General features: G+C 36.6%; 1 protein-coding gene across 2 annotated transcripts in view; it reads right to left on the minus strand.

Annotated features, from left to right (window-relative positions):
- The window catches only part of DHX9 (DExH-box helicase 9), a 52,342-nt gene that overhangs the window by 9,076 nt on the left and 27,714 nt on the right, over positions 1 to 15,552 (minus strand). For both annotated transcript variants that reach the window (XM_060295573.1, XM_060295574.1), the window contains 8 exons: positions 11,610 to 11,751; positions 11,083 to 11,165; positions 6,777 to 6,933; positions 4,564 to 4,664; positions 3,026 to 3,239; positions 2,749 to 2,843; positions 2,381 to 2,454; positions 1,044 to 1,196 (listed from right to left, as the gene is read on the minus strand). In XM_060295573.1, coding sequence (XP_060151556.1) covers positions 1,044 to 1,196; positions 2,381 to 2,454; positions 2,749 to 2,843; positions 3,026 to 3,239; positions 4,564 to 4,664; positions 6,777 to 6,933; positions 11,083 to 11,165; positions 11,610 to 11,751 — 1,019 coding nt within the window. The remainder of the gene's footprint in view (positions 1 to 1,043; positions 1,197 to 2,380; positions 2,455 to 2,748; positions 2,844 to 3,025; positions 3,240 to 4,563; positions 4,665 to 6,776; positions 6,934 to 11,082; positions 11,166 to 11,609; positions 11,752 to 15,552) is intronic.

Genomic DNA, 15,552 nt, shown 5'->3' on the forward strand with positions numbered 1-15,552 from the left:
TTAGAGTATAGTACTTGTTTATTCAGGTCAAGGGACAAGCCAACCTTTAAAAAGAACTAAGTGTCTTCCAAATGTTGCAGCCAGTCTCCTGCATCAACTTCTGATGCTCAAATAAACTAACATTTGTAATTACTAGGGAGCCATATGTTACCAGTATAAAAGCAAATCAAAGCTTTGACCTTTCTTCAGTGTGCTATATACATCTGGTCACCTAAATTAGTCTGTCCCACAATTCTTCATTGTGGTACACACAAACACCTCCTAACTCTACCTTTATTATCAACTGGTTAAAGCTAATGTACACCACACTGATTTCCAGAAACATACAACTAAATACATAACTTAAGCCTATAATTCAGAGAGAGAAGTATTTTTTATTTTTTAAATTGGGGGGTGAGGTGGGAGGCAAGGAATAACGACTTTCGAACTGAGAAGATGGTGAGTTCGCACCCCAGAGAAGTATTTTTTAAACCAATTGGTCTCATCCACAAACATTCTCCAAAAGGATCTGTGGTATAAACGGAAACGGACAAGGTATTAACAGACTTGGGTTTCAGTCCTGGAGAAGTCAGCTAAGCTTCTTAAGCTTTGGCCTCCTTACCTAAATAATGCCCTCTGTTTCTCAGGCACATAAGGAGGATCATATGACAGAGGTGATGTGCTAATGGGGGGGTAGGGGAGGGTGTCTATAAATACAAGAGTATTGTTATTTTAAAGTTATTTTTCAGAAAAGTTAACCGTTCCATAAATATCAGTAATCCCAAAGTGATAAAGATGTGTGGTGTGGAAAACATGTTATGCTTTTAAAAGGTTATTAGTAAATAGGTATCAAACATGCCACCATTGATAATTTCTGATTTCATCCTTACCACAATCTCACTACCTAAGCTAAGTTTCCTCCAATTAACTGGAAGCACTTATGTTCTGAGTTCATTAAGTTTATGTAAGGGCAGAGAGGTGTGGGGAGGGGTGTGTGTGTAAAAGGCTAAAAAAAAAACCCCCCCAAAAACCAACTTCATTCTTTACTCAAGAATTGGTCTTACCTCTCAAAACGAGCTCGGCTACAGAGGTGAAAGCAGAAGCCAGGCCGTACACGGCCAGCTCGTCCTTTCCGCTGCTCGAGGTTTGTTTTGGATGCCCAAACTGTAGCATAATTGGTCATATTGTTGTGAGCAGTGAACAGCTTCACTTTTTGCCTAAATAGGAAAGAGCAGTTAATTCTAAAACTCACGTGTACTATCAATACATAACTATTACATTTCCACTGAGTGGCAGATGCTTTCCAGTCATGCCTACTTGCGATGTCTGTGAACAGCACCGCTAAGAATTTGACTCTGCACTCTTTCAGGCTGCCAACCTGCTAGGAGGCAATACAATATACATGTGCCACTTACCAGCTGGATGATCTCGGCCAAGTTACTAATCTTTCTGTGCCTCATGTGAAAATGAGTATAATACTATCACCTATCTTGCAGTGTTTTTATGAACATTATGTGAATTAATGAACATAGAGCACTTAAACAGGATCTGGCACGTGCAGGTAAGTGAGTGCTAATTATTCAAAGCCAACTCTATTCTGAAGTTTAGTTTAACTTTTAGGCAATCTATGATCTAAAGGCTATGTGCTAAACTGGAACATGTAGCACTTCTGATGACCTCACCAAGTGGTGTTGGCACGGTCCTCTTGAACCCCTAAGCAACCTCAGAATTTGTCAATGTTACACATAGGCAGCTGGCACTAAATGACTGGGATTGGCACAAATGAGGGGCATGCTATTCACCATTCCCTAAAGTGGGCACTGGCAAATCTTCAATTGCCAGGAAAGGCTTAGGGGCTAGAGAGAGAAGACATGAGGCACAAACTGGCTAGACAGAACAATGTTTCGACGTTTTTGTCCTGTGTATCAATTAGCATGTAATTACCTATACACAATGCCTCCCTGTGTATTTCCCAGGGTATCTCATACCAAATATGAAGTCTTAATTCTTAAGTAGTGTCCTACAAATAGGTCACTTGTCATGAGCTAAATACTGGACATCTTTATACACCAAAGAGCATGCCACTGTGTGGCAGTGGTCAATGGAAACACCCAATGGGAAATGAGCAAAACACCAGCAGACAAGAATAAGTGGGAAGCAGTCAGAAGTTAGTGTTAAGCTTCGTCACTTTCTACCATAACTGATATGATGATCAACACCAAGAATCATTAATTACACTATAACTCAGTACATACAGACGCAGCACAGTAATTCTGATGGTAAGAGAACACAAGAGTTTTAAAAATAAGGTGTTTTTGATTCTGTTAACTGATTCTAGACACTACATGGAGTATTGTACAGATTTACTGTATTCAAGGCAATGGGTTCCTTGGGAACTTACTTGCAGGAGTCAATGACATAAACAACATCATTTATGGTAATGCTTGTCTCAGCAATATTTGTGGACAAAATAACCTGTGAAGAAAGAAATGGTGTTAAGAAAAATTACACTTCAGAAAATATTTTCCTATTATGTACTTAAAAGGAATGGTCTGCTTATGTAACAAATGACAACAGAATTACAGAAATCTTCAAATAAATTACTCATTCATTGACTGGATAATTGAAAAACCTACTAAACTCATGAAGAAAGGACCCCTTTTTTCTTCCTCAATTCAGATGGATTACAATTTTTTTGGATAGCTCTTTGAAGGTCTGTAATAGTTGTCTAATATCTCCAACCCCGTAACTGTAATGTTTACTATTTACCTTGGTTACTCCAGCTGGTACTGGATCAAATACTTTGCGCTGTTCCTCTCGAGGAATCTGAGAATGCAGAGGTAGAATCTGATACCTATGGCTTCCTATAAAAATATGGAAAAGTTAAGGTCTAAAAATAGGAGCCGAGTTTAAAACTTCTACATTATGTATGTTTTTAATCAAAAATTGATACAACACTAAATTTTGTTTTCACATATTGGCTAGGGTGCACGCAAAATCATTCATTTTTCACTCAAATAGTTGAGAATTCAAAGAAGACTCATACCAAAATGTGGATTCATTTCCAAATGCTTCTGCATAGTATAAATCAAATTCCAGCCAGGCAGAAAAACCAACACAGCTCCAGGAACATTGAGGGTCTCGATGTACTTAAGTAGAGCCTCGATGAGTTCAAAAGGAGTTTCTTTCTCATTCAGTTGAGCCATGCTCATCTTTGTTTCTGGACCATATTCATCACCACAGATCAGGTTGCAATTTGCCTGCAAAAAACAGGGAGACATATTTTGGACTGTCTCCATTAGTACAGCCCAGGAGTTAAGTCTCCTACATTTTACTTAATGTTCACATGACACCTAATGTCCTTATTGATTCTAGCTGATTAGTCTTATCTGGCATATAGAAGAAATTTAATTTTCAAAAACTACTGCACGCTGACATACTGAATTTTTCTACTGACCAATACTTCCCATAGGACATGACTAAAATTCAAGCACAAACTCTTAAATTTGACTCTAAAACTTCTAATGGCTCCTTCTACCAAGCTTATTTCTCTCTTATGACTATAAACTCTTGGTTTTTCAAAAATATTTTCCTTACTGATTAATAAAATGCTCCTATGATCCTCTCTTTGTATCAATTATCATGTAATTATATATACACAATGTCTTCCTGTGTAATTCCCAGGCTCACTCATACTGGCAGACAGGGTATTTGATCACCTCATCTACATCTGAAATAATGTGGTCTGTATTTTCCAAAAAGTCTGCCTGAGAACCAATGATAAACCAAACCTTCAGTAACGGGAAATGAAGTTGTTACAATTGATTTTTCCCCCCTAAGAAACTTTTTAATTCATCGGATTTGAGGATATAATTCATAATATAATTCATTTATATCCTCAAATCTGATTAAAAATACCGAATCCTAGGTTATGTTTATCATATTCTGCATTGCTGGCTGCCTTGTAGCATTCATTCTGTTCATGTTTCCAGATTCAAGATGCATTTTTAAATATCACTGGTCCAACTCTGAAGCACTACGAAGTAAGTGTCACTTTTCTTTCCTGTTTCTTAGGAAATCCCTCATCATCCCCCACTTTAATACTCTCTCCATCTGCTAATGTCATTACCATACAGTCTCTGTAACCTAGGGCTGTAGCTGCTATTGCTTAAACTTTATTGTACATATGGGTCACCCGAAGGTCTTGTTAAAGTGTGGATTCTGATTTAGGAGATCTGGGGTGGGGCACAAGATTCCACCTCTCTTCCAGTTTCCCAGGTGCTGTGGCTCATGGAAAACACTCTGAGCAGCAAAGCCTTACAAAATGGGAGTTATTAAATATCTTACTCCTTTCTCTTTTTTTTAACCTTTATGCCAGAGATGATTTAACTCATGGTATGAAAAGCGCTTTTCACTGAACATGGAATTCTTTGGAGTGAAATATATCAATTAATTCAAAGATAGACATTACAGTCAATTTTTAGAAGTTTTTTGTAATGCTAACTCATTGCATGTTTTTACTAAAATCATTCCCTGCAATAACAATTTTGCCCACAATGAAAATTCTTCATGAAATTCACTTACATCATCATCTTCACCACTATCATCATCCTTATCCTTCTTCTTCTTGTCCTTTGGTGGAGGAATGAAGTGGGTCATCTGAATACAGTCTTCCAGAAAATATTCTGGCAGGACAACGCAGTCAGGTAAGTACTATCAACTTGCAGAACGGAGCAGTCTTTAAAACTCATTTTCTAATTCATAATTCAAAACTACTTCATACCCTTCCATCTGATTCTTCACAACTGCCAAGAAACTTCAGTGTCAATAAACTCTTTTTCCAATCAAACTCAGTGTTTCCATCTCTTGAACCTTGGAGGAGGGTGAGGTATCTCTTATACATGTTCCCACAAAGCCAGTCAGGGTATCCGCTATACACAATATTCAATCAAACATTCATGGAATGCATATTGTGCTCTATGTTGTATACTCCCAGTGTGGGTGTTATATATAGAGAAAAATTACTATCAATACAATAATATACCATAGTCCATCCTTCCTCTATCAGGATGTACAGGTAAAAATGGGTTCCTTTTAGTTATTACTCTTAAAAAAGGACTTCAATGCGAAGGTTGGAACATCTACTGATCAATTATGCTCCTGAGGTTCTTTGAAGTGTTCCAGAAGTGTTTCAGAAGTATCTCATAATCTAAACACTTCCCCCTCTATACCCTTAGAGCCCTAAAGTACCATTCTCATCTCATTATATCAAAGGTACATACTATCAACATGACTCATCACTGATGACATTAAACTGGATCAACCTGAGGTAGTGTTTGCCAAGTTAACTCCATCGCTGAGTGACTCGTTTCCCCCTTTCCATACTCTACTCTTTGGAAGCAATTCATTAAGCACAGCACACACTGAAGGAGTTAAGCATCACTTTGCTAAGAGAGAGTATCTACGTAATTTTTTTCTAGTTCTTCCATATGACAGCTTTGTCTTTATTACCCACTTATTTATTCAACCACCATATAAATTCATGGGTATCTATTCTATACTTTAGGTTATAATCCAATACTACGTTTTCTACTTTTTTGTTCCAACCATTCCATTTTTGGGCACTGAGAGCTTTCATGTTGACTCCTATGTCCCTTTGTCCCCTTCACTGTTTTTTTATTTTTTTAAAGCACTTCCTTACTTTCTGTCACTATAAGATGTTTCAGGCTCATCTTGTATATTCCCTGCCTCAAATTCAGAATCAGTCATTTCTTCAAGGGCATCTGGTTCCTTTAACTGGAGAATGGTATTGGAAACATGATCTGGGTGTTGGAAACATGATCCTTGCTACTGGGATGTCATTACTTCTAGGCCTGCTCAGCAGACAGAGCTAGAAAATATATCTATGTATGCTAATCCATGGGTCCATACACATGTATATTTAGTTTTGTATCTATCCATTTCTATCTAATCACGAGTTCTCACTAATGTCTCCAATTGTAATCCAGTACCACAGGGTTCACTCAAGCCTTCCCTCATACTTACCTGTAACCTCCCACTCCAGCAGTAAACCTGGTTCCCACCATCTGTCATCCATTTAATTATTTTTTCAACGCCAGTACGCATGCAAAGCAGTTGCAGCATTATTAACCATTATTAACCCTCGTGAGATATGAGCGCACTGACTTTTATTTCAGAGCTACCCTCACCTTCTGAATTTCAAGTTAGCATCCTGACGTAGCCATTCATCATTTCATATGTACACTGAAAAATTTTTAGCTTATTTTCATGCCCTCAATTAAACTGTGCTGTAATTTTTAAAACCAAGCTACTAGATGACTATTCTAGAAAATGGTAATGACAAAATCTTCTAAATAAACTCTTAACAATCAGAAATATTTGACCTTGAAACTCTCATCTTAATCTCACTTCAAAATCTGCCTGCTCTGGCTCTAGGAAAGATTGATTCTCTAGTTAATTTGACCCTGGCTGCTTGAACTTTTAACAGTTATTTCCCATGAACATCTATAGGCATATTAATTTACACTCGACTATAAAATCTTACAAGTTAACTTTAGCTGTAAGGACAGGAAATTCACTGGATATGCAAACTCCTCAAGTTGTAAACGAAACTCACTACTCCTTGACTAAAACCCCAAGAACGCTATGATGCATTTGATACCCTGATTTGGATTTTATTTTAAATATCCTTTAAACTATTACTCCAATCTCTAGGATTAAGAAAATCCACACTACAAAAAATGTTCACCCTCCCATCCCACCCCCACGATATTTACCTTGAACTGGGTAAGTCCTCCCATAAACTTCAATGATTGGGCAACTGAAGAAATATTCACAGAACATGCTCGTATCAATAGTAGCAGACATGAGAACAATGCGAACTTCAGGATATGCCTGAACGACATCACGCAACACTACCAAAAGGAAGTCAGTCTATTAAAACACAAACACAAATGGAAAAATAAATGCATTGAAAAGTCCTTGCTCACAAGGTACAGCTAAAAGATTTCTTGTGTTAATAAGCCACAAGATATCAGTGAAATTCAGTTTCTTGGGCGGCTTGTAGAAGTAAGATGAAGGATTACAGTGGGATACGGTAACAGTATTCTTAAGAACAGTTGTAGCCTACTCGTGGGAATTAGAAATGAGCGCTACTAGGGTAGGGGAAGGGAAGGGAAGAGAAAAAAACAAACATTAACGAGAGGAAATTTTCAGTGAAATTTATATTTTCAGTTGCACAAACTACTAGAGAAAAGGGGAAAGCCATGATGTGCCAAAAATCAGTTTTCCAATCACCTGTAAAGTGAATCTTACAAATGCTGAAAAGGCTATATTTAGTCCATTCAAACAAAATGGTTGAGACATTTATTATTTAATAATGTAAAGTTTCCATCAACCCACCAAACAACAACATGAAAGCTAGAACTCTAATAAAACCTTTCTCTAGCTATGGGGTCTTCAAGTCCATCACTCTGTCTCCCCAAATAGAGAAATCCACCATCCTGAATCTTTTTAGTCCTTTTCATATACCTTTCCTCTGATTTATATGCATATCTAACTAGACATACATACATATATATGCATGCATACGTATATTTTAAGATTTACCTATTCTATTCTTTTTTTTTTTTTTGCGGTATGCGGGCCTCTCACTGTTGTGGCCTCTCCCGTTGCGGAGCACAGGCTCCGGATGCGCAGGCTGCGCAGCATGTGGGATCTTCCCGGACCGGGGCACAAACCCACGTCCCCTGCATTGGCAGGCAGACCCCCAACCACTGCGCCACCAGGGAAGCCCTAATTTACCTATTCTTAACTTTATGAGAAGGTATGATATTTTATGTAATCTTTAGGGATTTCCTTTTTCACATCCTATAGCGATGCTAAGACTCACCCACGTGTGAATCACCAGAGTTATTCTTTCTGATGACTATTTAAATATCCCACTGTGTGTATGTACCCATTAATTCACCAGTAGATTTCTGGTGGTAACTACTGCAAGTATGTGGGTTGTTTCCGGGATTTTACTCTTACAAACATTTGCTACTCTGAACATCCTAGTTCATGTCTCCTACAGTACATTCGCCAAGTTTCTGTGGGTAAGTGTAGGTATGGAACTGCACTCATAGGATGTGTAAATGTTGAACTTTTGCAGATAATGCTCAACTGTTTTCCTAAGGCATTCCACCAGTTCATAAACCACTATGAGCAATGGATAAGAGATCCTGCTGATATTTATATTCTCCAATACTTGACATCATCACTTAAAATTTTATTAACCAAATGGATATAAAGTAGATGTACCTTATTATGGTCTTGGTGTGCACTTTCCTATTCGCCAATGAGACTGAACATCCCATCATATGTACTAGCCAAATATCATTCCTCTTTGTAAAATGCCTATTTCCTTGTTTTTCTACTGAGTCATCTGTACTTTGCTTACTGATTTGTAGGAGGTGTTTATATTTTCTATACTAATCCTTTGTTGGCTATATTGGAATCTTCTAGCTTGTGGTTTTCCTTAAAGTATCCTTCGAATGAATACACGATCTTAATCTTAATATAGATGAATACCTCAGTCTTTTGTTTGATGGTTAATGCATTTCATGTTCTAAGAAATTCTTCCAGAAAGTATAGAACTATGTTGCCCAATATAGTTGTGGCTACTGAGCACATAAAATGTGCCTGGTCTAAACTGAGATGTGTTCTAAGTGTAAAATACACAGACAGATTTTGAAGACTTAATATGAAAAAAACCCGCAAAAAAAAAGTCAATATATTTTTTATATTGACTACATGATGAAAATATACTGAGTTAATTTTACCTGTTTTTTTCACCTTTTAAAATATGATGCTAGAAAATTAAAAACTGCATGTGTAGGCCACACTATATTTCTACTGGATAGTGCTGTCTAGATGTCTACTTATATATTCTACTCAAGAGTTTTAAAACTGCTTTGGCATTTAAGTCCTTATCTGGAGCTGATTTCTGTATCTGGTTATAAGGTAAGGATCCAAGTTCAAGTATTTCCTTATGGATGACCAACTGTTTCCAGCTCCATTTACTGAACAGTCCATTCCCTTTCCACTGATCTGACATGCCATCTGTCACTCACTCTATTATACCGAAGCTGCATGCAACACACAATCTGTTTCTACACTCTGTATTGTTGTTGGTCAAACTGTCATCTCATCTACTATACTAATTATTATAGGTTCAAATTAAGTCCTGAGATCTGTAAAGCAAGACCCTTCATTCTGCTCTTCTACAGGAGTCCTTGTTATTTTTGGCCATAAATCTTCCCTATAGGTATTTATAATCAGCCTATTAACAAAACCTACTGGGAATGGATTAGAATTGCATTCAGATGTGGATCAACTTCAGGCAAACTGACATCTATATTATACTGGCCGTGAACACAATCTGGTCTTTTCTAATGTCTTGTAATGAAGTTTTATTTTTCCTGTATAGGTTCTGCATATCTTTTTGTTGGACTTAGTCTTAGGTGTTTGACATTCTGACTAGCGCAGTGGTATCTTTAGTTGTTTTCTAGCTGTTTGTAATGTACACAATGCAACAGACTTTTGTATATTAACTTTTTCTCCCAGCCATATTACTAAGTGTTTCTCTTTTTTTCGGCCGTGCGGCATGTGGGATCCTTATTCCCCGACCAGGGATTGAACCCGTGCCCCCTGCAGTGGAAGTGCAGAGTCCCAACCACTGGACCGCCAGGGAAGTCCCCTATTATTTCTAATAATTGGTCTTTTAAGTTCTCTTGGGTTTTCCCCGTAAAGTGACGTTTAGATAAGGTTCATCTGAAAAAGAACATATGTTTCTGCAAAGGTGTTTTTCCATTTTTACTGTGAATAATACATTAATATAGACAATCTTTCAAGAAAAGTTGACCAAAGCCACTTATTTTGGGGGAAACTAGTAATGATGATCCATGATGTTTCTAGTGTGACCTGGAATAATTTAAACTCTAAGAACATTGGTATGTTACCATGCTAGTAAAGAAAATACTGAAACATTTATTATGATTAAGTTAATTGGGGGGGAAAACATTAGTTTTCAAAAGATTCTGAATGACAAAAGCAGCAAAAATTTTATCCTACGGAACAGATTTGATTTAAAAAGGTCATCTGAAAGACCATGCAAACTTTCTTACTTGCTTTAGCTCAACCATAAAGATCAAAATTTTGCTAAAACTAAGTATGATGAACAACAACGGCTATGGAATTATTTTCTAAAGAGGATGAGCTCCAATGAATGTTTTAAGTAACAGTAGCTTGGAAACAGTCTGAATGACATACTGTCCACCCACTAATACCTTCGTGTGGATATGTAAAACAGTGCCATAAAAACAAGTCACTGATTTATGGTATCAATCTCTGAATTATACAATTGTATAATAAGTTAATTCTATACAAGTTTGCCAAGGACCAAAAGAGGATAGGGTGAAAAAAAAAAAAAAAGAGGATAGGGTGTGAAAAAAATTCTAGTTTTTTCTTATTTCTGGCATGATTATCATTAATGTTGGAAAAGACTAAAGCTGCAAACATCCGAAAACACACCATTAACTATATTAAATTTAAAACTGTGGAAATTCCCTGGCTGTACAGTGGTTTGGACTTGGCGCTTTCACTGCCATGGGCCCGGGTTTGATCCCTGGTCAGGGAACTAAGATCCCACAAGCCAGGCGGCAGGGGGAAAACAATGTGAAGTTTATCACAGATAAATTTTCAATTCAAAGAAAAACTGGTTATTAAAATTCCATCAGCTATTCAGTGATAAATCATTAGTTCAGTTGCTGAATTATGCTAACTTAATGATCACTGCAATAATACTTACTTTACAATAAGAAGAGGTCTTTACTTTTAGAACTCTGTGCTTTAACAAAGGGAAAAAAAGGGTTTAATGGCTTTGCTAAAAAAGGTGTCCAATATCTTAGTGACTGAAGTTCATAATTTTGATAGAAGTTGTAAGCTATGGGAAAATGGAAATAAAATAAAGACATTCTACTTCATTTCTCTTTATTCAGAATTTTAGCGCTGGTACCTTACCATCCCTCTCAAGTTACTTACATTTATGTCTCTTTCATGTATTTCATCTACAATTACATGACTGATTCCTCGAATGCCTGCTTCTAATTTTCTTAGGAGTACACCTTGAAAAGAAAATCAGAGTAAACACTGGAGATGAGTTTCTATGTTTAAAGTAGGGAGGTAAGGAAAAGTGCAAAGAAACCGATTTCTAGACAATCAACTATGCTTCAACTACTATAACCCCAGCGTTTTAGGAAATAAATAATCATTGGTATATTTAAATTATTAAAGAAGTGATCATGTAGTCTGTAACACATTTGTCTAATGAAAACATATTTAACAGTTCCAGCAACCTAAGCTGATTTCATTTGCTCTGCACTACAACAGCCAGCAGGTACATAACACCCTCCATGAAGAAAAAAATTGCCAAAAGTTCTATTTAAACAAGAATTCTGAAACTGGGTTCTTGATTTATTATTTCCAGTCATTCTGTGCTATTATCAAGTTTTCTTCACAAACACAATGTAAACCCCAAGTGAAAGGCCAAAATAAAACAGATTACTGACCCACAGTACAAAACATTATACTGGCATGAGGGCGGGGAAGTATAGACTCAAATCGAACACTATAGCCACAACTTTTTCCAGGCTCTTCTCCTCTCTCATATGCAACTCGCTCTGCCACAGAAACTGCACTGATTCTCCTGGGCTGAGACAAGACAAAAAAAAAAGTGATTTAAAAGATACAAAATTAGTTACACTTGTTTACTAGGGTTATTAAATCACTGTCGTAAATCTGACCCACTGCCAGCTCAGTAATCAACAGAAACAATAATAGTAGTGATAACATTTAGGAAGCTCCAAAGTTTATTAAAGAAACAAAAAAAATACCACTTAATTCTATCGTAGACAGTTAAAAATGCTGTTTTTCATTTTGTATATAAAGTGATTCCAAGGTTTTATAGAAAATAAAATTTCTTCACCATTGGCCCTAACTCTTAAATGGTATCAAGTGATTTTCCAGTAGGGAAGCAGACAGATCACACGTGGAGAGCTTGTTCTTATAACTTCCTACCACAGTGCAGGCACACTGCACTGTGTTTAAAGAACTATTTAACTGAGATGTACGGGTTATTAGGAAGGTGAACAACCTCCTTTGCCATATCTACGATTCATTCACTTATTAACTCATAAAGCAGTCATAGCTTATCTGTATTGATATCACGTGCCACAAAAGGTGCTAGAGGTAAAAAAAACACCTCAATGAAATCACTCCTCGTTTTGATGAGCTTATGTAGCTGGGAAAACTGAGTGTATATTACCTTTTCCAGCAATATACATGCTGTTAGCAATAAATATGCTGAACCCTAAGGACAATTATGGGTTAAAATTTTAAGTGTTGGACCTTAACTTTTATGAAAACTTCCAAAGTGTCCCCTGTCTTCTAAGTACACAAAACAGCATTTACTTGGTGGATACCATGGCTATTATGATATCCTGAATGTATAGCTATGGAGGTACATGCAGATTTAGACTAAATGCTTCCAGGTTGCCTTGTATTTGACTTTGTCAAAAAGTTCCTGATGATAGACTGTATTTTAGTTCCTAGACTAAGAAAGTTTTTTCCGAGTTCCATATTTAGTTAAGTACCTATGTGATTATACCCCAGGTTATATGACATGACCATTCAGGAAATCAGAGGCTAATACAATCTTAAAAAACAAAAACCAACCAAACCAAAAAAACCCCCAAACCAAAAAACCAGTAGCTTCACTAGAGCTATCAACATCCTTTTTTTTTTTTTTTGCAGTACGCGGTCTCACTGTTGTGGCCTCTCCCGCTGTGGAACACAGGCTCCGGACGCACAGGCTCAGCGGCCATGGCTCGCGGGCCCAGCCGCTCCGTGGCATGTGGGATCTTCCCGGACCGGGGCACGAACCCGTGTCCCCTGCATCAGCAGGTGGACTCTCAACCACTGCGCCACCAGGGAAGCCCTCAACATCCTTTGAATTAATATAAAACACGATATATTAATTTCTATATCCCCTAACACAAGAGTCTCTTATGGTATGTGGCTAGTAACACATACAGGTGAAGTGTACAATCACCTAGTTCATATTTACCCTGTCCAGCAAGGTAAGGGATTAAAAGATGCCATCTCGAACATACTGTACATTTTCCTGAGCTTATATTCTTTCTGGTTTATGTGCCTTGTTTTGCTGAACAATGCTAGCTTTTAATGACCATTGCCAACCAGTTCTCTGTACCTCACTAACTCTGAATAAAAGTGTTACATGAAGGACTGAGTTATGCATTTGTCCATAAAGAGAAGCATTCTGCTATATACTTATGTCAGGGAATGTGAAGATGATATTCCACTGAAGGTATAAAATACAAAGTTTTTGGGCATTTTCAAGAAGTTCTTTGCATTCTACAAAGAATAGGTAAATGCTCAACACTATTATCGCTTTTCTCTCCTTTTGTCTTTCCTATAGTTTTCAACATTTCTACTAAATAGCTGGCTTCTGGAAAAACTTCAACTCAGTTAGGATACTGGACTCTTCTGAGGTGTATTTCTATGCTACTGGATACTCAAGGATTGCTTTTACCAGCTTGAGGCTACTTTCAGGTCAATCACCTTTGTAGTTTCCAGCCTTTTAAAGTGAATATGGGTACAGTCCTCACCTCCCAAGACATCCACGACAGAGGCTGTTACAAATTAACATAAGAAGTGCTAAAACAACCATCTTCAGAAGCCCTACTGGCCAAATTTCCTTGAGTAAAAGTAGAAAACATCAATATCAAGATGACTATTCAAACAGCAAAGAAACAAATGACCCTACAATCTCCTTTCCATGTTTTGTATGCTTCTCTAACTTACCGCCTTCCAATTTCAACAGCCCTAACTTCAAAATAAACATTTAAAATACATATTAAAAAGAGAAGTGCTTCTTTTATTCATAACTGATCCAACTGGAAATCAGTATGATTCTTCCTGAGGGGAGTATGGCAAAATGCATAAAACTTAAATATGCATACCCTTTGACCCAACAATTCCAGGTCTAGGAATTTATTCCAATGAAATAATCCAATGAGAGTATAAAATGTATGTACAAGTATATTCATCCCAGCATACATAAATATCAAAATATTGGAAACAATCTTAAAGTATCTCCATCATTTAAGAATAAAATAAACGTATATGCATAAAATGGAAAATTATGAAGTCATCAGAAAATTATTGTTGCTTTAATAGCAGGTGTGCTGTTACATAAAGGGGACAAGTTAGGATGGTGTACATACAGTATATGTACATGAAGTCTGAAAGCATAAAGGCCAAAAGTAAAAATGATTACTTCTGGATGGTGGGATTCTGCATGGGCTTTGGTTTCTTTTAAAATTTACTTTATTTTCTAATTTTTTCCCCAATGGGTATATAATACTTTTAGAGTCAGAAAAAAGAAACTAAAAATAAAATCTTATTCTCAGTATAATTCTTAGCTCATTATAAATATCCGCAGGATAGGCATTTTGTGTGCGAGAACAATGCTTAATGTAAAAGACTATTAATGTTTAAACACTTCTCAGACTGCATGCTACCTGATAACCTATAAATAGGTTGCTCTATTTATCCCCTGAATATTTTCTCTCTTTTCCCTTGGATATTCAATAACTGTTTTACATACTGTCCTACAATGAATAAATACAAAGCAAGGTTCACCTTCTTTCTACACCCGCAGAACTACCTTTCCACATATGGTTTAACTTATCCTCTCTTAAATATTCTATAGTATATAGAAATATTCTATATTCTATAAATAAATATAAAGATTCAAGACTACAGAGACCCCCCAGAACAATCATAATTAACATCTGTGTAACAACAGTAAAAACCATGACTGCATGTACTATTTTATTTGTGCTTCAGAATAACGATGAGATTTTTTTTCCCGTTCTAATAGATAAAAACACAAGTTCACAGGTAAAGGTATTTTGCCTAAATTCATATACATGACTTCAGATGTAATACAAATTTTCTTTACTTCCAACTAAGCCTTTTCCCAATTATTCTGCCTCTTGTTATAATTTTATGTTGTATTTGGATTAAGTAACAGAATAACCCATTTAAGTGAGACTAGTAAAAAGTAGTGGTGATGAAAGCAAGGGATAATGTTAAGTCATTCCAACAGAATACTTCAAATTATCCTCCAGCATATGAGCTTTTCTTTACATTTTCACTGCGTATTTATCTGCTCTCATTTGCTCTGTACAATCTTATTACTCTTGCCTGGAGACCAGCCATAGCAGTAGTTAGTTCTAAGTGATTACCTCTTCTTCACAATTCTATGTTCACTTTAATTAATTAAAACAGCTAATATTACCGGTAAAACTTTCCATACCACAAGCAGCTAAAGGCCTGTCTCAAAGTGTTCTTTTGCAGTATTCAAAATCTGCATCCTTTATACCCCTCTTGACATTTATCCAGAACTGTAATTTCTCTTCTTAGCAA

This window comes from Globicephala melas, chromosome 1 (genome assembly GCF_963455315.2).
Source record: "Globicephala melas chromosome 1, mGloMel1.2, whole genome shotgun sequence".
NCBI classification, from domain to species: domain Eukaryota; kingdom Metazoa; phylum Chordata; class Mammalia; order Artiodactyla; family Delphinidae; genus Globicephala; species Globicephala melas.